Genomic DNA, 25,162 nt, shown 5'->3' with positions numbered 1-25,162 from the left:
GTTACTGAGGCACAATCACACTTAGAGGAATCGAGCAGATCTAAGCTCGCACCCACCTGTAATTTAGTTTCACACTTTAAAGAACTACCATACGACTTACAATAAATATTCTGCAGCAGCAAAAAGCTTTACAACACCGTCAGCCAGCATCTGCCTTACCAATTACTTAATTCAGTTTAGTATAACATAGTATTTATCAGTATAAGAGTATTACCTCAGAATAATTATCAGTATTAGAGTATTACCTCAGAATATTTATAGTATAAGAGTATTACCTACGAATATTTATCAGTATAAGAGTATTACCTCAGAATATTTATCAGTATTAGAGTATTACCTCAGAATATTTATCAGTATTAGAGTATTACCTCAGAATATTTATAGTATAAGAGTATTACCTCAGAATATGTATCAGTATTAGAGTATTACCTCAGAATATGTACAGTATAAGAGTATTACTTCAGAATATTTACAGTGTAAGAGTATTACCTCAGAATATTTACAGTATAAGAGTATTACCTCAGAATATTTACAATATAAGAGTATTACAGCAGAATATGTACAGTATAAGAGTATTACCTCAGAATATTTATAGTATAAGAGTATTACCTCAGAATATGTATCAGTATAAGAGTATTACCTCAGAATATGTACAGTATAAGAGTATTACCTCAGAATATTTATCAGTATTAGAGTATTACCTCAGAATATTTATAGTATAAGAGTATTACCTCAGAATATTTATCAGTATAAGAGTATTACATCAGAATATGTATCAGTATAAGAGTATTACCTCAGAATATGTACAGTATAAGAGTATTACCTCAGAATATGTACAGTATAAGAGTATTACCTCAGAATATTTATAGTATAAGAGTATTACCTCAGAATATTTATCAGTATAAGAGTATTACATCAGAATATGTATCAGTATAAGAGTATTACCTCAGAATATGTACAGTATAAGAGTATTACCTCAGAATATGTACAGTATAAGAGTATTACCTCAGAATATTTACAGTGTAAGAGTATTACCTCAGAATATTTACAGTATAAGAGTATTACCTCAGAATATTTACAATATAAGAGTATTACAGCAGAATATTTACAGTATAAGAGTATTACCTCAGAATATTTATCAGTGTAAGAGTTTTACCTCAGAATATTTACAGTATACGAGTATTACTTCAGAATATGTACAGTATAAGAGTATTACCTCAGAATATGTACAGTATAAGAGTATTACTTCAGAATATTTACAGTGTAAGAGTATTACCTCAGAATATTTACAGTATAAGAGTATTACCTCAGAATATTTACAATATAAGAGTATTACAGCAGAATATTTACAGTATAAGAGTATTACCTCAGAATATTTATCAGTATTAGAGTATTACCTCCGAATATTTACAGTATAAGAGTATTACCTCAGAATATTTACAGTATAAGAGTATTACCTCAGAATATGTATCAGTATAAGAGTATTACCTCAGAATGTGTACAGTATAAGAGTATTACCTCAGAATATTTATCAGTATTAGAGTATTACCTCAGAATATTTATAGTATAAGAGTATTACCTCAGAATATGTATCAGTATAAGAGTATTACCTCAGAATATGTACAGTATAAGAGTATTACCTCAGAATATTTACAGTGTAAGAGTATTACCTCAGAATATGTACAGTATAAGAGTATTACCTCAGAATATTTACAGTGTAAGAGTATTACCTCAGAATATGTATCAGTATAAGAGTATTACCTCAGAATATGTACAGTATAAGAGTATTACCTCAGAATATTTACAGTGTAAGAGTATTACCTCAGAATATTTACAGTATAAGAGTATTACCTCAGAATATTTACAGTGTAAGAGTATTACCTCAGAATATTTACAGTATAAGAGTATTACCTCAGAATATGTACAGTATAAGAGTATTACCTCAGAATATTTATCAGTGTAAGAGTTTTACCTCAGAATATTTACAGTATACGAGTATTACTTCAGAATATGTACAGTATAAGAGTATTACCTCAGAATATTTACAGTATAAGAGTATTACCTCAGAATATGTATCAGTATAAAAGTATTACCTCAGAATGTGTACAGTATAAGAGTATTACCTCAAAATATTTACAGTATAAGAGTATTACCTCAGAATATTTACAGTATAAGAGTATTACCTCAGAATATTTACAGTATAAGAGTATTACCTCAGAATATTTATCAGTATAAGAGTATTACCTCAGAATATGTACAGTATAAGAGTATTACCTCAGAATATTTACAGTATAAGAGTATTACCTCAGAATATTTACAGTATAAGAGTATTACCTCAGAATATGTATCAGTATAAGAGTATTACCTCAGAATATGTACAGTATAAGAGTATTACCTCAGAATATTTATCAGTGTAAGAGTATTACCTCAGAATATTTATCAGTATAAGAGTATTACATCAGAATATGTATCAGTATAAGAGTATTACATCAGAATATGTACAGTATAAGAGTATTACCTCAGAATATGTATCAGTATAAGAGTATTACCTCAGAATATTTACAGTATAAGAGTATTACCTCAGAATATTTACAATATAAGAGTATTACCTCAGAATATTTATCAGTGTAAGGGTTTTACCTCAGAATATTTACAGTATACGAGTATTACTTCAGAATATGTACAGTATAAGAGTATTACCTCAGAATATTTACAGTATAAGAGTATTACCTCAGAATATTTACAGTATAAGAGTATTACCTCAGAATATTTACAGTATAAGAGTATTACCTCAGAATATTTACAGTATAAGAGTATTACCTCAGAATATTTACAGTATAAGAGTATTACTTCAGAATATTTATCAGTACAAGAGTATTACCTCAAAATATTTACAGTATAAGAGTATTACCTCAGAATCTGTACAGTATAAAAGGAATGTGGTCAGTTTTTCAATAATCCATCAAGTTAAATCAATGAATAGCCACATAACTACAACTCCAATCTGCTTTGTTTCTCAGAAAACACCCAATTCGCCATAAAGCTACTTTCCAAATGAGCTCAGTGTCTGCTCGGCAAGGTCCTACAAGCCTGTGCATAATTAACTGCTCACTTTTCTCTGGCTGCTTTCACACTAGCTCCTCTGCTTTGCTTCAGCCTTTTGGCCGCCCTGCTGTGGTCCTTTCGCGCTTGACAAATTTACATGCAGCCTACCGACCCAAGCCAGACCGGCCTAATGCATAATGGAAAGGACTTTTCTCTACCAAACTCCTGCGCCGAAAAGTTCAACTCTGACACATCACTGAGGACGTGACTCTGGGGGAGAGAACAGAGGAGACTGAAGCTGCTTATGTCTTTAACTTTACCCTTTTCTTTTGTTCTAACCTTTTTCTTTCTCTCTTTCGCTCATTTATTTCTTACTATCTTGTTTATATCATTTCATTTCATTTCATTCCAACTGAGCATTTGACTTTCTCTGTCCTTTTCCAAGTCAGACACTCTCTTCCTTAGGGTCAATTCATTCATATGGGTATTAGCAGAAGGAGAGAAATAAAGAGATAAAGAGAGGATCAGGGTAAAAGAGTGCGAGAAAGAGAGAGTGAGAAGGATGGAGGCAGGAAAGAGATATCCAGATACAGTCTAGACGCTGCAGGCTGAACAACAGCAGAGCTGCGCTCAAGAGTTCATATTTGAGTTCACAGCCGTGCTGAAGCCTTCAGTTCAGAGTAAGAGCTTTTCTCTATTGACCTGATTGCACGTCTGTAATCAGATTGAAGCACAAAGTGCTCCTGTAATGCGATAAGGCTGCGAAACAGCTCCCAGGAAACAGAGAGACAAGAGCAGGAGCAGTGTGTTATAGTGCGTATTGAGGATTACTGTATTTGTGCATGTATAGTACTGTACAAAATCTTTAAAAGCTATTCATATTATTTATTTGAATGAGGCATTTTTTTATACATCTCTGAAAAAAATAAGAGACCACTTAAAAATGATGAATATAATCAAGAGGAAGATGGATGATCACAAGCCGTCAAACCAAGCTGAACTGCTTGAAATTTTTACACCAGAAGTAAAGGCATAAAGTTACCTAAAAGCAGTGGGTAAGACTGGTGGAGGAGAACATGCCAAGATGCATGAAAACTGGATTAAAAACCAGGGTTATTCCAACAAATATTGATTTCTAAACTCATAAAACTTTATGACTATAAACTTGTATTCTTTGATCTGAAAATTATTTTTGTTATTTCAGCCATTTTTCTGTTTCTGCAGAAAAATGCTCTAAATGACAATATTTTTATTTGGAATTTGAGAGAATGTTGTCCGTAGTTTATAGAATAAAACAACAAATGTTCATTTTACTCAAACTAATACCTATAAGTAGCAAAATCAGAGAAACTGATTCAGAAACTGAAGTGGTCTCTTATTTTTTCCAGAGCTGTATTCTATTGGCAATGCTTCTCGGCTAAAGACAAGTACAGCTCTGTGTGTGCACTTTTGCACATCTGTGTCAGCAATATGTGCAACCTAAAGCATGCAGATGCATACTGGAGTGTGTATGTGGGATTGTTTGCATGAGCTCTGAGGCTGTCACTATAGTGACTGCAACTGATTCACAATTCCCATCATGCACACACCGACACACACACACACACACACACACACACACACTTGATGGAAGTAAGCAAGACAGATGAAAAACACTACAGGACGAGGTCAGCCCTCTGATGTCACTGCTGCCCCATTACATCACATAAAAGAATCACATGCCTGATTCATAAAGGCAGCTGACATCATAACACCATTAGGCACGCGCGCGCACACACACACACACACACACACACACACACACACACACACACAGACACACACACACACAGAGACACACACACACACACACACACACACACACACACACACACACACCTGCATAACAAAGCTGTGAAAAAGAGAGTGAGACTGGTGCCAGTCTGTCAGTCTGGGCAGATGTAGAAGTGGGTTGGGTCATGGTGTGCCCGAGAAGCTCAGTAGTAAACTGCAAGCTAACATCTAGTACAACTGTGCCAGGTGCAGGACCTGGGAGCACTAAGACATTACCAATTCTCACTTTTTACTAGGATAACTTATGATCCGAGGCTCGCCGGTTAGAATCATGGATCCTCCTGTTGGCATCAGCAGTCAGAGTCAGAGAGAGCACAGTTGGCCATGCTCTCTCTTTTGTTGGTAGATAGATGGTGCTGTCTACCCTCATCAGAGAGTAAAATTGTCTGTTCTAATCATAGACTGTGTATAGCTGGACAGAGCATGGGCTCTCGAAAGTGAAGCCACCACAGGTCGGGCGCCCCCAGCTGTTCGGTTTCAGAAAGCTGTGTAACCCCACCCATCCCCATAGGTTTCGATGGCAAAACAAAACAACTTTCAATTAATTTTTTTTCCAATATACTGTAATTCTACCTCCATTATTTAAATGCAACAGCTAGTGTAACCTCTGTTTATATTGTCAAATTTTTATATCCCCACAGAATTAGTTTTTTAGAAGGTTATTCAGCTCTATTAAAAAAGGTGTGGTTATTGTAAAAGGGCTGCGTTACACCTAGCCAATGACTGTATGGGTGGGACCATAGACTGCGTGAGCTCTGTGAAGGCAGCCCTCAGGGGCGGGTTTATTTAAATGAGTAGGCTGTCTCTAACTTCTGCTAACTCCAGTTTGTTGTTGGATGTGTTGATTTTTTTTTTTTTTTTTAGGAAACATTCCCAAAAAAATATGCATGTGTGTGTGTGTCTGCAGGGGGATGTGCGCACCTTGCCATGTTGGCCCAATCGCTCCAGGCAGATGACGGCGTCCTCCCAGAGCTCCAGTCTCTCGTAGATCAGCAGAGCAGAGCTGGTCAGACCCAGATCTGTCAGTAGACTCGCTAACTGCCTCTGGGGTGGAGGTGGAGAAAAGAGGGAGAGAGTGGAGGAAGCATCAACATGTGTGTAACACCAGCATATGAATATGAAGCTGACAGTTTAGTTTAAAACCCATTCGATTATACACATATACAGTGCTGTGAAAGGTGTCTGCCCCTATCTGAATTTATATTTGTGTGTAAGTAGAGATGAGATGTATATCTCATCTGTGCCACAGTTTTGGTTGAAAAGGGAGGTGTAACTACAGAAGCTATTGCAAAGAAAAGGGCGGTACCACTTAAAATAAGACTACCTTTATAAAGGGTTTATAAATGTTTACAATTAATTTATTAATGGTTACTAATTAGGTTGTAAATGCCTTAAAAAGCATTAATAATCAGTTATAACACATACGTAGAAAGGGCATAAATGACCTGTTGTTTGCCAAATAGTGAACCCACAGCCATCTATATTGTTGCCCTTTTTACGTATGTCTAAGGGTGCTTTCACTCCTGCCTCGTTTGGTCCGGACTTTCGGACTTTTCAGTTTGGTCCGAACCAAAGTTGCAGGTGTGAAAGGGGCTGCGAACCACGGTCCGGACCAGAGGACCAGATTTTGGTCCAACCAAGAGAGGTCGTCTTGGTCTGGATCTTCTGAACCATGGTCCGTTTCGCCTGCAGTGTGAAAGCGCTTTTCTGGATGGTTCGAACTTTCAGACCAATTACAGGAAGCTGAGCAGGCGTTCCTCAACAACGGCAGCAGAAGAAGAAAAATAACCGGAAAAGCAGGAAAAATGAGCCGTGGATACAGTTGCTTCAGGACGAGCACGTTCGTTTGCCAAAATTTGAACTAACCTAGAGTACTGTGCCTGAAGTTGCTGCTCCTGCTGGTATAAAAAACACAATAGCAGCAGCACTACTATGGAGACGAAATGAATCTGTTCATTCATTTTATCCTTATTCTGGAAAAGCTTTCCACCGAATGAACCACCCGCTGAATTGTCAACACGCCAACGTCAGACGCATGTCCTTCTAAAACCAATCAGCGTCAAGTTAAGGAAAACGCATCGATACGTAAGTGATGATGAAAGGATGTAGGAGTATCACACAAAGGTCTTTGGTGCGCTCCCTAAACTGCAGTGTGAAAACAAAAATAGGCGGACCAAATATATACAATGTAGCAACACATGAACCTTGGTTCGGACCACAGTCCGGACTTTCAGGTGTGAAAGCACCTCTAAGTTTCAGCAGTGAAATGCAGTAAAAAAAAAGTCAGTAATAAGATGAGAAATTAAAGAAGCAGCTACTTCACTACTAAACAAAACAGGGGTGTTCTAAAAATGTCTGAGTCGTAATCTCTGTACCCTAATACATAATCACATCAGCAGGATCTTGCTAATACATTGTTTGGGTCTTTTACAGCTGCTTCACCTTCAAAATGCTCTTGTACCGTAAGAGACACAGGGCTCAATCTGACACTAATCATATTGAATGTGCGCAGTCTGATTACTTATACATTACAAAAACATCAGTTTTTTTTTTAATATTTTTTTTTTACGTCCACTCTGTCGGAGTGCACGCTGGCCAAATTCCATTAGATATCTCTTTAATCTCGGAATCCTGTGAGACCGGTCTCCTCCTCACCTTGAGTGGCATATCACGTTGCCCGAGCATTATGGGTAGCCATAAATCCATATATCTGAAATTTATTCACTGGCGTCATCGTCTGCGTGCGAGCGGGGACACGCGGGAACGTGATGCAAATGGCAAATACGCACACAGAGGACGAGACTGGGAGAGAAAAGAGGAGAGCAGTGTTTCCCTATGGTCCCGTTTGCGCATCTTATCAGTCTTTTCATTCCCCCGCGTTCCCCCCTTCTCCTACCCCCAGCCCCCCTTACCCCACACTCCCCTGCAGACTTGCCAAAGCTAACGCCACATTTTATCATATTTATGGCAAAATGATTCATTCTGTAAGCAAATCCAACAATATCTCAAATCTTTTTCCATCTTAAAACATTTCTGCCCTCCAACCTTTCTCCTCCACCTGCTTGGTACGAGCACACACACACACACACACACACACACACACACACTCGTTACATGCAGCCCTCGTCTCCCTTTCGCCCGCGGCTGCTCAATTCCCCAGGCAGCAATAGGGGCGCCTTCAATTCCAGCTTTATTGCTGTTCGCCGTTATTACATGGAGCCTAGGCAATGTCATCTGCTGAACTGATCTCCCCATTCCTCCTTTTATCCATCCTTCCCCATACCTCCCCTCTCCCTATCTCTCTCTTTCTATCTTTTCTCTTCCTCCCACTCTCCATCTCACTGCATCTTGCTTTATCACTTTTGCTCCCTTTTCTCTCTCAAGTGAGGCCAAGCCTTTTAGCTTCTTGCTGCTACATAATCTACAATCTCCTTCTACAATCTGTTCCAGTGAACAGCAGCAATCATCAGATTCTCCTGCTGCATTTCCTCAGAGCCTCGCCAACAAACACACACATCCACGCCTGTGGATCAACAAGCTTCCCTAAGAGAGGGGGGAATATTTGAAGCCGACACCAGCAACCTTCACCCTGACCTCAGTGTTCAGACTACTAACACTCAATCTTCAAATCTATGCTGTAGTCTAAATATACCCTACAATAGGGGTGGGGGAAACTGTTGATTCTTAGGCACCATCCACACGAATCTGGATATTTAAAAAAAAAAACATTTTGTCTCCATTTAAAATATATATATATATATATATATTTGTCCACACAAACAGCTTTTTCAAAAATATCCCCGTCCACACAGAAACTCCATACAGCTCAAAAACAACATTGAAATGAACATCGGATTCTCTAGACATTCTGAAGTTTTCTCGCCACTCCACAGCTACAGCAACAGCTACTTCATTTTCAAATTTGTCCCACCAGCTGCTTGTTCGTCCAGGCCTGGTCCAGTATGTCGGCACATCATTGTCGAAAGTCGAGGGTGCAAAAATACAAGTTGGGGGCGCAAAAATACCAGGTGAAAAAAATTTACCAGCGTGTTTTAAAATTGTGAGTGTGTAAATTAACTTCTCATGAGCACTAATGTGAAACAAAAAGGGAATTGTGTGCGCTGAAGAAACTGTTGCTCTCAAGCTTCATTTTTCTCCTCTCAGGTGCTTTTTTTCCTCTCGCGCTGTGTGAAATACCTGCAGCGGCAGTTTCTCCTTGACTGAGTGTTTTGCGTTCCGAGTTTTGAAAGGGGTGGTTTTAAAACTCGAGCGCAAAACATTCAGTCAAACACAAACTGCTGCTGCAGGTAGCTCACACAGCACGCGAGGAAAAAAACATCCGAGAGGAGAAAAATGAAGCTCGAGAGCAACATTTTCTTCAGCGTGCACACGATTTACTTTTTTTTGCTTGCTAGTTTCACATTTGTGCTCACGAAGTTAATTTACACACTCACAATTTCAAAAGACGCTGGTTAATTTTTTTCACCTTGTATTTTTGTGCCCTCGACTTTTGACATTGATGTGACCCCATAGTTCAGAAACTGAATCGTTCGCAGTAAGGTTCGTACTAGTTCCACCTAGTGCACATGATTCTGGTCAGCATAATATTAATAGCTAGAAAAATGCATTTTCTGAAAGAAACTCAGTATGATTGCACAGCTTAAGTGAGCTTCACTTCAAAGCAGTTACTTTGAGACTGCTAAGTGGTTTATTAGATGGTTCTGATGGTGTTGGTAGGTGGTTGCTTTAGTACTGTGAAATGGTTGCAAGGTGGTTTAAATATTACTCCAGGTGCTAAGAAGTGGTTACTAGGTTCTCGTTGTGTTGAGATGTTGATATGGTATCCCACATGTTTCCTATGGTCAGGCGTTAAGTGGTCAAGTGTTTGCAATGAATGAATGTCTGTTTTCTGGTCTATTTTTATTTTATATTATATATCTATTTCTTTTTTTTTACTTATATTTATATATCTATTTCTCCCCCACACTACTGCACCTTGTTTTTGTCTCATGTATGTCTATTTGTGTCCCTGCTGTATTGCACCCATAGTGTCTCCCATTCTCTCTTTTATTATATCTATTATCTGTACTTGCTGTAAAATTGGGAAGGTGAGTAACGTAATTTCAATTCTCTGTATGTCCTGTACATATGCAGTATTGACAATAAAACTACTTGACTATTTTCATATATAAGGCGCACCGGAGTATAAGGTGCATTACGCAACACTAGTTAGGATGCCTAAATTGAAGTGAGCAAGGGTGTCGCCATGTTTTCCTTCTAATGGCGAAACTGCAGGAAGCACCTTAGTAAACAAATCTGTATTTCTTAAAAATTTCTTAAAAAACAAGTCAAACGAGTGCTGGATGTTGATCTACACAGATTTCTCACCTGAAGTAAAGTGCTTCAGTTTATTTAAAGTAAGATTAGATTCACAATATTTTGTCTAAGGATGAATTTTCAGTGAAGTTTCTCTTTTTTTTTTAATTTAGCTAATGCTAAACGCTGCGGTTAGCAGCTAATGCTAATGCTGCTGCCCCCAGCCTTATTAATAGAGAAACTTTTGTGAAAATTGACCCCTAAACGCTGTAATTTTTAAAAAAGTTTTAAGTGTGCCTTATAGTTAGAAAAATATGGTATATGTTACATTCATTTACTGTGTTTATTTTATACAAAATCACACTATTGGAAAGATACTGTTTGTTTATGCATACTGTTATTCTTAAATAAAGCTCAAATAAAGCTTTATAAAAGCACACTATGCTACTTTTTGTTGGTTTTCTTATGAGGCTCCCCCTACAGGCCTGGAGAAAATTTTCACTGTCTTGCTGCTGTTCCTCCGCAGCGTATAAACACTGAGTTGTTCTGGCTGGCAAATGCTACTATTTCTTGTAACTTACCAGTTTCTGATTTATGCAGCTCATCGGAAAACTCGCTTTAAACCAAATCAACCCAAATAACTGGCAATTTAGTAATATAAAGTACATACATATACCTGCACTGAACTTCACTTATGAAGCAAGTTTGCCAAGTAACAAGCGATGGAGAGGCTGTTATCTAGCCTAGCTATTACCCAAACAACACTGTTTAGCCAGCAAGCTTACTAATCTAACGGACCAGATAAATGAACATCCTCACTAGCTCATCATCATCAAAAGACCGACCACATCCATAAAAACAGCGGAACAAACACCTTTACTAATAATGACTACACCATAGTGAAAGCACAAACATGAGATAAATCATCCCAAGGTCTTTTATCTCTGATCATTCAGAAAATTTAGCTTGGTTGAAGTTCACCTGTGTGAGACTCGCCTCTCTCTGCTCCTTCATGATGAATCTATATGTCTACAGCTATTATCTCTGCTGGGGGCATGTCCATAATATTTGCCACCACAAGGCAAGACTGACTATCACGATGCCTTAGAGTTTGAGCTGATGGGCGGAGTCTGAGGGCAACTCTGCAATTTACCATCTAATAATCATCTAAAACAGTATGAAACACATGAATTAACTGAAAAACATTGCATAATGTGTCTTTAATTTTTATTAGCCTGTGTTTTAAATTACTTTTTTATTAGTTTATCCTTTTTTCTTATTTTATTAATAGATTTTTTTTTCTTATTTTTTTCATAATTTATTCTTTTTTTGTTTTTTTGTTTATTTATTACTTTTAATTTTTTATTTCATTTTAATGTTTTATATTTTCATTCTTGTTCTTAGTTCTATTATTAATTTAATCACTTATCATTTAAATTTTTTTTTTTACATTTACATTTTACTTTACTTTTACTATTATCTATTTACTAGTAAAAAAAAATACTTTTTGTGTGTCAAATTTGCTTATTTTTAAGGTATTTTAGAATTTTCTTTATTACACTTTTTATAAAATGTTGATTTAAAATGAGTACTTATTTTTTTTACTATTTTATTTCTTATTATTTCTAAATTATTATTAAATGTGTTCAATCCCTTTGATGTTATAAAGGTTCGGCAACATTGTAAATGAGGGTAACCCTTAATGTTTTTTCCCCCCGAGTGAAAATAAGGGTTGATTGATATTACAAATATTTCTCAGCATTATTAAAACCCGTATGAAATGATTTGTACCTGTATTTCCCAATGTGGAGGTGCCCGGCAGCTGTAGAACATCTTCAGTCTCTCCAACACTGGACAGCTCGTCTCCGTGAAAAAATCAACCAGTGTCTGAAAGACAAATAAGAAATGTAAAATTATACAGCTCTCTTGGGACAGTGATATTATACTGGTTCTTCAAAGCAGCATTTATAAGACCATTGTTTTCTCCACTAGGAGACCATAGGTCAGATCTGAAGCTTTCCATTTCCAACTGTGATTTGAATTGTGCCATTGGTTTTCATTGACCAAGCAAGTGCATGAAGTCTAAACTCTCCTTGACAACCCGACTCAAACTGCTGAAAACACAAACAGAACTAAAAGTCTGCAGCAGGGGTCTGTGATCTACCAATCAATCATGGTTAAGTCAGAATGACACCTTCATTTTTATTTATCTTCTTTTACAGTGAAGTTCATTTGATTGCAGAGCATATAAACCTAATATATAGAGCCAGGAAAAAGAGGCTACAAGTACTGGCCTGCCTGTCTTCCTGCTTGAGGTCCTGAACGGTCCCCAACAATGAATGAAGAATTTAAAAAATAAAAATGCGATAAACAAGACCACCTACTGTTGCACACCTTAAGACACTTGTTTGCAGGGAGAATGGGACAGAATAACTTGTGAAACTTGATAACAGGATTCTTACGTCATTTTAAAAGTCAAATTCAGTGCTTTTTAAAACCTCAATAAATATAATTTAAGATGATTTCAATGGAAGAAAATAATATATTGTAATGGAAATCAAAACTTAATGTTTTCCATTTGTTATCATTGTTTTCAATTTTGTTTTATTGTGATGCAGAACAGAACCAACATAACATATGTAAGTTGCATTACATAAAAAAAAAACATTAAATTACATGTAGTAACCATAAAGAAAAAATAAAGAACACTTAAAAGAACACAGTGAAAGCATGTTGTTCAGATTAAGAAAAAAAGACTAAATTAATTCATTTGTATTAATGATGTTTATAATACTAATACTAGTATGAACACCATTGCTAGTCTATTACTATTATTACTACTAATAATAATAATTATATATAGTAAATTATATTATCAGTGTCTATTCATCATTATCTGATTTGGCCATATCTTTAAAAGTGGTGCCTGATAACATAAAAACCCACAAAAACAATTGTATAAAGTGTGCAGATTGTAGTTTTGACCCCAGGCAGGGTGGGATCTACAACTGAAACGTTTGAGAACTGCAGTTGTAAAATGCTGCCTAAAATTATTTATTTATTATAGTCTTAGTCAAGACTTCTCATGTTAGCTAGCTCACCGCTAAGGTTAGTATACTAGCATGTTAGCTAATTCGTCATTAATGTTAGCTAGCTCTCCGTTAACCTTGGTTCTCTACCTGGTAATGTTAGCTACTGCCCCGCTAAACTTAGCTAGCTCGTCACTAATGTTAGCTCTTTGCTTACCTTAGTTTTTTCCCCAGTAATGTTAGCTAGCTCTCCGCTAACCTAAGTTCTTTTCATGATAACATTACTTAGCTTGCCCCTAAAGTTAGCTACCTCTCTGCTAACCTTAGTTCTTTCCCTAGTAAAGTTAGCTGGCTTGCCGCGAATGTTAGCTAGCTCTCTGCTAAACTTAGTTCTTTCCCTTGTAATGTAAGCTAGCTCGTGATAATGTTAGCTAGCTCTCTGCTAACCTTAGTTCATTCCCCATAACATAGCTAACTCAGTGCTATCCTCAGTATGCTAGCTAGCTCGCCGCTTATGTTAGCTAGCTCTCTGTTTACCTTACTTCTCTCCCTGGTATCATTAGCTAAATCACCGCTAAAATTAGCGTGTGCTTTCCCTCTGGCATTAAACACACCATCTGAAAATGTAATACCTACAGCAAATTTAATAAAATAAATAAAAAAAATTACAGACATTGTAAGACCTTAAATACCTGGATTTAAATTTAAGACATTTTAGAGCCTTTTTAAGGACCTGTGGAAATCCCGGAGAGTGATAAGTATTTTTTTTTTCAAGTGTAAAATACAATCTATGCAAACATTTTACAGATGCTGGCTTCTAAATAACATCCAAGTCTTGTCATGTTCTCAGCCAAGTTTCCATAAAATGCAGACAGCCTAATGATCAATGTATTTTCCAATTTGGAAGCTGCAGGTTATGAAAGAAAGAAAGAAAAAAAACAAAATAAAAAAAAACACACGTAGGTCTAAAATAATCCTACTGAGGCGCCAACAAAACAAATAAGGCATTAAGGCTCGTCAACACAGGCTGGAAAATAGCTTTCCTTCAAGAAGAGAAATGAGGACACTCCTGTTACTTCATGCTGAAGTGCACCCTCATGAATAGACCATCAGGCACACAGGGAGGGAGACACTACAGCACATCTGCATACACATATATGCTGATGATGTGTGTGCGCATGCTTTTCTTGCATGCTCTGGCCTGCCTGCTTGTCTGTCTGTTCAGGAATACAGTAAGCTTTAGTGAAAAGCTGACACTCGTTCCCTCTATTCTGAGAAATGGAAATAATCACACCGCACATGCCCATCAGGCAAGAGCACAGAAATAGGCAATGTGAACATGTGTTAACGTGTTATCGGTCCAATAACTAACAAGAATGTCATCAGCTCAGAGAAATGCAGACCTCCTCCTCCTCTGCTGCACCTGCACACCGAGATTCCACTGTCACAAACATGTCGGCTACACTTTACAAACCGTCAGCATGGGTTACAGCTGGCTACAGCAGCGTGAGCTATAAAGCTGACAACTCTGCTCTATCTGATGCTGAGAGACTTCATATATGAATCAGCGTTTATATCCACTTTCCATTTCATTCTGAGGCCACTCGTCAAGCAGCCGAGTCCGCATTTCCTCTTCAAAAAAAAAAAAAAAGTAAATATCACAGGGTTCATACACTTTTTAACCAATAAATTTCCATGATTTTTTCATGACTTTTCCGTGCCTTCAAGGCGAATTTTCATGACCGTATGATTTTTAAAACATCACGCCGAAATGGACAATAAACCAAAAATCAACTAAAACTATGATCAAAACTGATTATAGTAGGTCTACAATGAATGACAAAAATGCTGACACACAATCTGTAATAATAAAATGTGTGTCAGATCCTGAGAGCTCTATTTTGTAGTAACTCTGAGCTGATGTAGTTTTCCCAAAACTTACCCAGGCCTGGAAATGACTACTTTCAAATTTCATTACTTTTCCAGTTTTTTTCATGACCGTACGAACCCTGATATTAGGACAGTTGCACAGGTGCATACTCTCCTCTATACTGCACTATACTATCACTGGGGTTAAAATAAAAATACTACAGACCTGCAAACAGAACCAACGGAACTGTGCGCTGATCATAAATACAGTAAGTATTCTGTATTTGTGTGCATAGTATTTTTAGTTATGTACATTAGTGATATTAGTGCTGTATGATATGACGATAAATATCGTGAGGACGATAGAAAAGTGTTTATCGTTCCACTTGCCTTCTATCGTCCCTATCGTTTTTACAGTAATTTCATCAAATATTCATGCAAATATATAAAGTAGGCTATGATAAAATGTATTGGCGTGGTCACTTTGCATAAACTCTGTTTATATAAGTGATAATAAAGTAATCTTCGCAAAAAACGCTTCATAATGTGGTTTTGCGACATGACGCTGTTTTACCTTATTTGACGGACGCACGTAGCATCACTGCACACTCGGGGGAAAGCGCAGCAACTCAGCTTACACACGCCTGTGCTGACCAACATTACCTAGAGTGCGCAGAGGGAGCATTGCAAATTGTGCTCTCTCAGACTCTGGCTGGTGATGGCGAGCTGCATAACCAGGATTCAAACCAGCCATCTCCTGATCACAATGAAAGCACCTTACTCTGAATTCACAATGCTCTGTCGTGTCAACGCACAGCGATGTATCCTGTTCATTTTTAATGAAAAGAAACATTGGCTCTGTCAGATGCAGTCACGCAGTGCATCGTGGGTCCGAGGCGTCGCGTCTGTAGAATGTGATGCAATTAAAAGTTGAGCAGAGGTTAACTTTACGCAAATGAAACCTTCCAACACGATGCATCTAACCAATCAGAGAGCAGGTGTTTGCCTGATACGTGTCCTCAGCGCAGCGTATGAATTTTTTTAGTTACGCTTTTAAACGTTCCAGAGAAGCATGGAAGAAAAGCTAATCATTGTGATTTCAGGCTTCCCTGTCCTTTATGATCAATCCCTGCTCTGATCAATGTAACACAGTGTGGAGGAAGGTTGCTGAGATTGTTGGGGTCTCTGGTGGGTTTTGAAAATATTAATATATCATTTAAATAGAAAAGTTTGCTTTTGTTAGCCTATATGCTGATCACTAGACAGTGTTATAAACCTGAATCAAACATTTATATTTAGATCTGTTCACATTTATTATTTTATAGGGAAAAAAAAAGCTTGTATAAAACCAATTCCTATTTATTAAAACAATAATTGGACAATGCAGGCAAAGCCTTTGTAATGTAACCCTAACTTAAACACATTACGTTAGAAAAATGACAAAACCTGAGCTCCTATGTACAACCACATTAATAGGCTTTACAGAAGAACGTGCTGTGGTTTAATTTAGTCTGTGGAGGGATGAAGATAAGTGGCAGCTCAATGAGAAACTTGTGTGGAAATGAAATTTCCGATTGACTTGATGCAATCAGTTTCTTTGGAGGAAAGCTAAGCTCATTTGTGGGCTGCCTGAAGAGAACTAATTACTTATTTTGCTTTTTCACTGCTAGTAGAAACCGGTAATACACAAATGCTAATTTAACTGAGTGGGTGGGGAATATAAATCCTAGTTTAGGAGCTGCTCCACTAAAACAAACAAAAGACTGATGTAGTTGTAGTAGGTATACACTGCATTATCACAACCAAATTATATCTTAATAAAACAAACACAACCTAAAAATTACACTCCAGTTCAAGACACAGAATTAAGACAGCAGGAGTTCAGGCAGGTCAGAGTACAGGACATGTTGCTACAGTAGAAAAAGATAAATACATGCTAGGGCTGCAACAATTAGTCGATATAATCGACAATGTCGATTGTTTAAATTTGTCAACTACAAATTTTATTGTCGACTTATCGTTAATTTGTAACAGTACTGCATTACACAAAGTGCTGGGGACATATTCAGAATGCAAGATGGGTAAATGTCTCACTCACACAGTTTATACTTAAAGTTAATCTGTTTCTTCAAAAGTGCCCAAACACAACAGCATATATATTTACTCACTAAATATCAGCACTTTCCACGTTTAAACAACATCTAGACATTTAAATGCCTTTTAAATCTCATGATCAGCTGTTTCTATTACTTTTAGAGATGGAGGACATGGCAAAACTAATCGACTAATTGATAAAATAATCGTCGATCATCGAAATGAAAATCATCATGTTTAAAGGACCCAAGGTCAAAACAGAGGTCTCGTAAAAACTTTATACTAATTCTACTTTATAATACGTAACAATCATCTACATTTTTCCCACAACTGTTTTGTTTTATTCTTTTATTATCATTGGAGTCAATTTAACCCCATTTAATGTTTAACGATTTGATTGATATACTATTTTATTTCATATTAACTTCATAAAACTGGGTAAAAATAAAATTAGCATGATGATATGTTCTCAATGTCCTGTAGACACAATGTAAGCTTTAGCGCCTTTGTTCAGTGTTTTATCTGTATAAAACATAAAAATACTATTTTTATCTATTTTAATTCTAATTTTCTACCCATTTTCTTCCCAATTTATGTGACCAATTGTCCCACCCATTCATCTGTTTATCCCCCATCACTTGTGATGCCACAACACAAGGAAGGTGAAGACTAGCACATTAGCCTCCTCCAATACATGTGAAGTCAGACTCCGCCTCTTATCCAACTGCTGCTGATGCAGCACTGCCAAACAGCATCACGGCGCTAATGCTCGGAGGAAAGCGCAGCGACTCGATTCCGATACATCAGCTCACAGACGCCTTGTGCTGATCAACATCACCCTTTGAAGTGATGAGGGGAAAGAGCGCCATCTATCCACCCAGAGAGAGGGCAAGGTCAATTGTGCTCTCTTGGGGCTCCGGCAGCTGATGACAAGCTGCATGACTGGGATTTGAACCAGCGATCTTCCAATCATAGTGACAGCGCTTAGCCTGCTGGACCACTCGGCACCCACGGGTAACAATTTTAATTAATATTTAATCATTTTCTAAGGGTCAAAGATAAAAGCCCAATAATAAAATATGTTCAATAAATGCATTTTAAATTACAAGCAGCTTTCTCAGCTGACAAACAAAAACAACAGGTAGGACTCAGATTCCCCTACACACACACACAAGAGAAAAAAATATATATATTACAATCGATTTCTTTGATGAAAATGGTATGTTGCTCAAAAGCAAAGGTTGGTCAGCATTAGCTGTGTGTGCGTTCGACAAATAAAAACATGCTTTATATACACATTGAATTAGTCTGAGGCTAAACTGAATTTGTGTTGAACTTAGAGTGATGCGGAGGGGCTGGGCGGGGGCTGTCTTGCAATGTATGTACTGAAGTCTCTTGTTTAATCTTGCCACAAGATGTTTAAATCCATAACGCAGACTGGAGCTGCCTGCCTCCATTTCAGCGACATTATCGATTAACCAAAGAAATTGAATTTTCTTGTTCAGAGAAATCTACTGCATCCAGGGCATCATTAGAGTTCTAAATGAAAAACATGAAGGAAGCAGTCGATAGCAGGCGGTGAAAGCGCTGCGCACCAAATCACAACGTTACAAAAGATGTCTTTAACCCAACAACGCGTCTGACTTTGTGCTTCTGAAGACGTCATAAGAATTCAAACTTTTCTGATGCAGCTTCCGGCTCTGTACTCTAAACGACCTCGATATAGTGCCTTTCGGCAACTTCACCAAACCGTGCTCTTAATCTCTGAAGAAAGAGCAGAGCAAGCAGAGGAAATGAAGTCTGTCAAGCACCGCAGTGAAACTCCCAATTTCCCAAGGAAGAAAATGAAGAGTGGAGAGCATGTGATTCTTCACATGACTGAATTTTTAAGTAGTGGTGTTAATCGATTAAAAAATGTAACCAGATTAAATCACAATAATATTTATATTAACTGCAATTAATCGCACTTGTTCTTCTTAAAACTTAAGTTTTTGTAGCGGATATTTAAATGTAAATGAATGAATGTAATGAAATGTAAAATGCAGTTCTATTTATATTAGTGGTGTAAATTAAAATACTAGTATATACTTGTATGTTTAATGACAAATTGAATAGAGGTACCTTTTTTTTTTTTTACTAGAGAGATTTCTGAATTAGAACTGAATTAGCTGAGTATAAAAGGGCGTTTTCACACCTGTAGTTGGTTTACATGGTCTGAGTCAGTTGATGAGTTTGTTTATTTGAATCATTTTCTCTCTCTCCTTGGTTTGGTTTCACACAGGCATAAACCTAAACGCACCAAAATATGCACCAACGAATCACGCTAGCACATCGTCTCCTCTGATTGGTCAGAGCTGTCTGGCGTGGGAGTAAGAAAGTAACTACAAAAAGAAGATTCTGTGTATATCTGTGCAGTGTGAGACTGCTTTAACATAGAATGCTGAAAATTTACAGCTGCACTTTCAAAGTGTTTTCAAAGGGATGTGCAGCGCAGATGTATTAAATGAGTGTCGCAGCTGTGAGCAGCGAACGCTGCACACACCACGCTCTTAGTGTGTAAACAAACAACAACATGGAGCAGCAGAGACAGCGTTTGTTCATAGCAGTATATTATCTGGTTAATGTATCAGATTAAACGGCACCTTATGAGCAGTTTAGCTCCATTAAAAGCAGTATATTTGGGGGACGCCAAATGTTATTAGTGTAAAAATGTATTTTAAAACATTTTTTGGCTGTTGTTAATCTTGTCCGTGCCCGTCCTGGTGTCGCAGTGCTGTTAACAGAGACGAAATGTTTGCATATATGAATATTCATGAGCCCCCGCCACTCCTCCGCCAGACTAAAGCAGCATTATACCGGATCACCAGAGCACTTTTTTTCTTTTTTTTTTTTTAAATGAATGAAAAAATGATGGAAAGAGACCGTTCAGACTATTAAGAATTCTCCCTTTCCTTTTCAAATAAACTCTGATAAAAAAATGTCTGTGTTGTCATAACAGAAAGTGTCATTCAAATACAAAACACACAAATATTGCTTTTAAAACTCCTAAATACAGCATAAAATAAAGCAAATTAGCACATTTTCAGTCATTATAAAATATATTTGATCACACTACCCAGTCCTAGTATGACACTGCCTCTCCTCCGTCTCTCTGCCTCTTCAGTTGCCAGCAAAAATGTCAAAAGTCAAAACATATCATAGCTAGTCGGGCTAGTGATGGCAGAGCTTAAAACATAACAGACAGAATCTTTATCCTTTTCACTGTGTTTGTCTCTCCTCCTCTCCTCTCTCGTCTCCAGCGCGCCGAGCACGAGAGCCGCTGTCAGTCTCGCCTGCCTGTCTCTGGGGCTGAGGCGATGGGGGACTGATGGGGGCTGTTGCACTGGGACTGCTGGCAGTGTGAGAGAACAAACTGGTGTCAGAGGACTGGGATCACCTAGCGAGTGACTTGTCAAATTGGGTTTGTGATGCCAGAGAGCGCTTCCTCAGTTTGAGGAGTTTTTTTTTTTTTTACAAGAAAAGGTGTGTAAGCCTTAAGCTGTTAATTATTTTTTATTTAATTCATTAATTCATTAACGTAACAAATATGTTTTTTTTTTAATAATCAAGTTTAAATTTTAATGGGAATTTGGATGTATATTTGAATGTATATGAATTTATGTAATATTATTTAACTGTAATAAAAATAAAAAAAAAATCATATTTACATGAGCCACTCGACTGAAGTGGCTGAAGCATAAGCATTAGCTGTTAACCGCAGCACTAGCTCTTTCGCTGTTCAGAGGTAAGTTTATTAGATAGATAGATAGATAGATAGATAGATAGATAGATAGATAGATAGATAGATAGATAGATAGATAGATAGATAGATAGATAGATAGATAGATAGATAGATAGATAGATAGATAGATAGATAGATAGATAGATAGATAGATAGATAGATAGATAGATAGATAGATAGATAGATAGATAGATAGATAGATAGATAGATAGATAGATAGATAGATAGATAGATAGATAGATAGATAGATAGATAGATAGATAGATAGATAGATAGATAGATGGATGCCCAGCAGACCAATTACAGCTGCTACGGTCCATATCGTGGGACGTGTGGTTACATTTCCAGGGTGGCGTGCGTTGAGCTACTGCGTAGCGTATGGTAGGTTTGACGCAGAAGTATACATTGGCTTTTAGTGCTAAAAAAAACTTCACTGACACTTACCCTTACACAAAATACTGGAAATTTAAGCTTACTGTAATTAAAGGGAAGTGTTTTACTCACCAAAATAAAGTTTATAGGAGAGAAATCTGTGTAGATTAACATCCAGCGCTCGTTTGAATTTGAAAGAAGTTGCTTTTTTTTTTTTTTTTTTTTTAAGAATTACAGTTTTGAAGAAAAAAACATGGCGATGTCCTTGCTTATTTCAATGTGCCCTTGATAACGCAACTTATAATCCGGTGCGAAAAATATGGTAACGTTTTTATCCAACAGTGACAATATGTCATTGTCTCCTACAAATAAAATTATAAAATTCTTAAAACATGCCGATTCGGACATCCCCTGGTACCCACATGCATTTTCTTGTATAATCTTCTGTTTTTGATGCATTCAAAACATTTATTTGGTGTTGTTTCACCTTGTTGTGCTTTGAAAACCACTGCTTTATTGAACACAAAAATATAAAAAAGTTGATTTTTTTTTTACAAGACGTTGAGAGATTTTGACTTTTCTTTGATGTAATCATTAAAAATACTATAATAATTGACCTGTGGTACTTCAAAAAATGCACTCACTAGCCAAGTTTCTATTACCCTGCCTCTTCCTCTGTTTTTGCTCTTTTGCTGGATAAAGCTGAGCAAAAGTATTTCTCTCATAAACAGAAGCAAGGAAACAGGAATCAGCTGACAGGAAATCACAGTAATCCTCCTCCCAAGAGTTTCTCTCAATCAACACACTGGAAATAATCTTATCAGGAAATATGAGACCCTACTGTACCTCACTTTTAAATAATAAAGCACTGAAATTCCTTCATATCTGAAGATTTCACTGACCCAAACTAATCCCTGAACATCAGTATCGGCTGCTGTGCTGTGGCCAAAAATATACAATACTGTAAAACTGTAGGTATGCGTGTATATACTGTGTTTAACTCTACCTGAGTTTGCATCATGGCACGCTCCACTCTCCGTGAGCTCGTTCTTTCCATCTTCGTCCTCAGGCAGAGTGACGTCACCTCCACTGACCAGAACTTGGGCTGAGACAGCAAGCACTGAGAGTCAGGAAAGAAAGGAAAAAAATAAGCGATTTAAACAAAGCAAATTACAACAATTTCTGACACTAACCGGCAACTGCAGACAATCGATTAAAATCAGAGATGCTTTAGTGTCATTGATGACTGACAAGAATTTTGGCTGAAATTAGCAAAATCATATAAAAATCAGAAAAGTGGTACCACTTTAAAATAAGACTACCTTTATAAAGGGCTTATAAATGGTTTACAATTAGTTTATTAATGGTTACTAATTAGGTTGTAAATGCCTTAAAAATAATTAATAATCAGTTATAACACATACGTAGAAAGGGCAACAATGACCTGTTGTTTGTCAAATAGTGAACCCACAGCCATCTATATAGTTGTCCTTTCTAATGATGTGTTATAACTGATTATTAAGGCATATACAACCTAATTAGCAACCATTAATAAACTAATTGTAAACCATTTATAAACCCTGGGAGAGTGATGTGAAAGAAGCCATTTCTGCAAGCACGCCACAAACAGAGTAACCTGAGGTATGCAAAAGCACAAAAAGCACACCTCAGGAGACTCTGTTTGTGGCATTCTTGCAGAAATGGCTTATTTCGCATCACTCTCCCATACAGCTTCTCCTTGTGCAAAGTGCGCTGTATTGTTGACCGATGCACAGTGACTGCATCTGCAGCAAGATGATGCTGCAGCTCTTTGGAGGTGGTCTGTGGATTGTCCTTGACTGTTCTCACCATTCTTCTTCTCTGCCTTTCTGATATTTTTCTTGGCCTGCCACTTCTGGGCTTAACAAGAACTGTCCCTGTGATCTTCCATTTCCTTACTATGTTCCTCACAGTGGAAACTGACAGGTTAAATCTCTGAGACAACTTTTTGTATCCTTCCCCTGAACAACTATGTTAAACAATCTTTGTTTTTTTGATCATTTGAGAGTTGTTTTGATGAGCCCATGATGCCACTCTTCAGAGGAGATTCAAATAGGAGAACAACTTGCAATTGGCCACCTTAAATACCTTTTCTCATGATTGGATACACCTGGCTATGAAGTTCAAAGCTCAATGAGGTTACCAAACCAATTTTGTGCTTCAGTAAATCAGTAAAAAGTAGTTAGGAGTCTTCAAATCAATAAAATGATAAGGGTGCCCATACATTAGCACGGGTCAAATTTTGGTTTAATGCATATTGCACATTTTCTGTTAGTACAATAAACCTCATTTCAATCCTGAAATATTACTGTGTCCATCAGTTATTAGATATATCAAACTGAAATGGCTGTTGCAAACACCCAAATATTTAGAACTAAAAATGATTAAGATTAATACGGGTGCTGAAACGTTTTCATATGACTGTGATGATGTTGCTGAGCTACACACAGAAAGAGAAATCTTTACCATTATATTAAAAATAGTCCTACACAGACTCTGACTAGATTTAATGTGTGTCCAGAGCTCTTTCCCTGGTCGTAAGCTGGTGGTGTTCATATCAGCAGACTGCATCACGGTTGTAAAAGCTCAGGTACAGCAGTTAACAGTGCTCTGAGGAATTCTTTCATACACACGTTGCTGGAAAATCATCTGTTCTGACCACAACACCGAAGACGAGACTGATACAATAAAAAATAAATCAATCAATTTACTAGGGAGGGAGTGTGTGTGTGGGGGGGGGGGGGGGGCTGGGATTCTAACATACTATACTAGTGCATCTCAAATATCATTAGAATACCATTGAAACTATACTTTTTTCTGTAATTCAGTTAAGAATTACAGAAACTCATTATATAGATGTTTTACACACAGGATTGATTATGGCTTACAGCAAATGATAACTGAAAAATCAGTGTCTCAAAAACTAAGATTATTATATTAGACCAATTGGTACTTTTGGCAGTGTGGGCAGTGTGCCAAGTCCTGCTGGAAAATGAAAGCATGAAGTGCTTTCACTTCATGATTTCCTACACTCCTACACTCCTCTATCCCATCATTTCCCTTCGACCTCCTTTAGGCCCTGTCTAAACATGTTTTTACCTTTAACTTCTATTACTTTTGTACTTGACTATTGTAAATCGCTTTGGACAAAAGCGTCTGCCAAATGTAATGTAATATAATGCAAAAGTGCTGTAAGATTGTGTGGGGAAAATGCTGCAATGACTTTAGACTTGCTATAAAACACAGTGGATCAACACCAGCAGATGAGATGGCTCTCCAAACCATCACTGATCATCAGTAAATTTTACAATTATTTTGTAAATCAAGGATCCAGAGTCTGGAGGAAGAGTGGAGAAACACACAGTTCAAGCTGCTTGAGGTCTAGTGTGAAGTTTCCACAATCAGTGATGGTTTGGAGAGTCATGTCATCTGCTGGTGTGTACTACATCTATATATAATATGAGTTTCACATTTTGAACTGAATTACTGAAATAAAGTAACTTTTTGGAATGACTTTCTCTTTTTTGAGGTGCACTAGTATATACAGCTCTTGAAAAAAAATAAACATTGTTGTTTTATTCTAAAAACTAATGACAACATCTCCCAAATTTTTAATTAAATCACTCTTGATTTGCTGAAATGGACAAAAAAAAGATGCAGTGCTTTTAGAGTTCAAATAATGCAAAGAAAACAAGCACATGCTCATATAGAAACAACAACAATATGAATGTGCATAATACTCAAGAAGAGTTACGAAATCACTATTTGGTGGAATAACCATGCT

The 25,162-nt window shown here is 37.1% G+C and overlaps 1 protein-coding gene across 2 annotated transcripts in view; it reads right to left on the bottom strand.

Annotated features, from left to right (window-relative positions):
- Window positions 1-25,162, bottom strand: part of ttc27 (tetratricopeptide repeat domain 27) — a 160,840-nt gene that overhangs the window by 37,067 nt on the left and 98,611 nt on the right. For both annotated transcript variants that reach the window (XM_049464187.1, XM_049464188.1), the window contains exons 10-12: window positions 22,346-22,459; window positions 11,986-12,081; window positions 5,800-5,922 (exon numbers count right to left, since the gene is read on the bottom strand). In XM_049464187.1, the coding sequence (XP_049320144.1) occupies window positions 5,800-5,922; window positions 11,986-12,081; window positions 22,346-22,459 (333 nt within the window). The remainder of the gene's footprint in view (window positions 1-5,799; window positions 5,923-11,985; window positions 12,082-22,345; window positions 22,460-25,162) is intronic.

The sequence above is a fragment of the Astyanax mexicanus genome, chromosome 14 (assembly GCF_023375975.1).
Source record: "Astyanax mexicanus isolate ESR-SI-001 chromosome 14, AstMex3_surface, whole genome shotgun sequence".
NCBI lineage: Eukaryota > Metazoa > Chordata > Actinopteri > Characiformes > Acestrorhamphidae > Astyanax > Astyanax mexicanus.
This window is presented reverse-complemented; position numbering and strand designations above follow the sequence as displayed.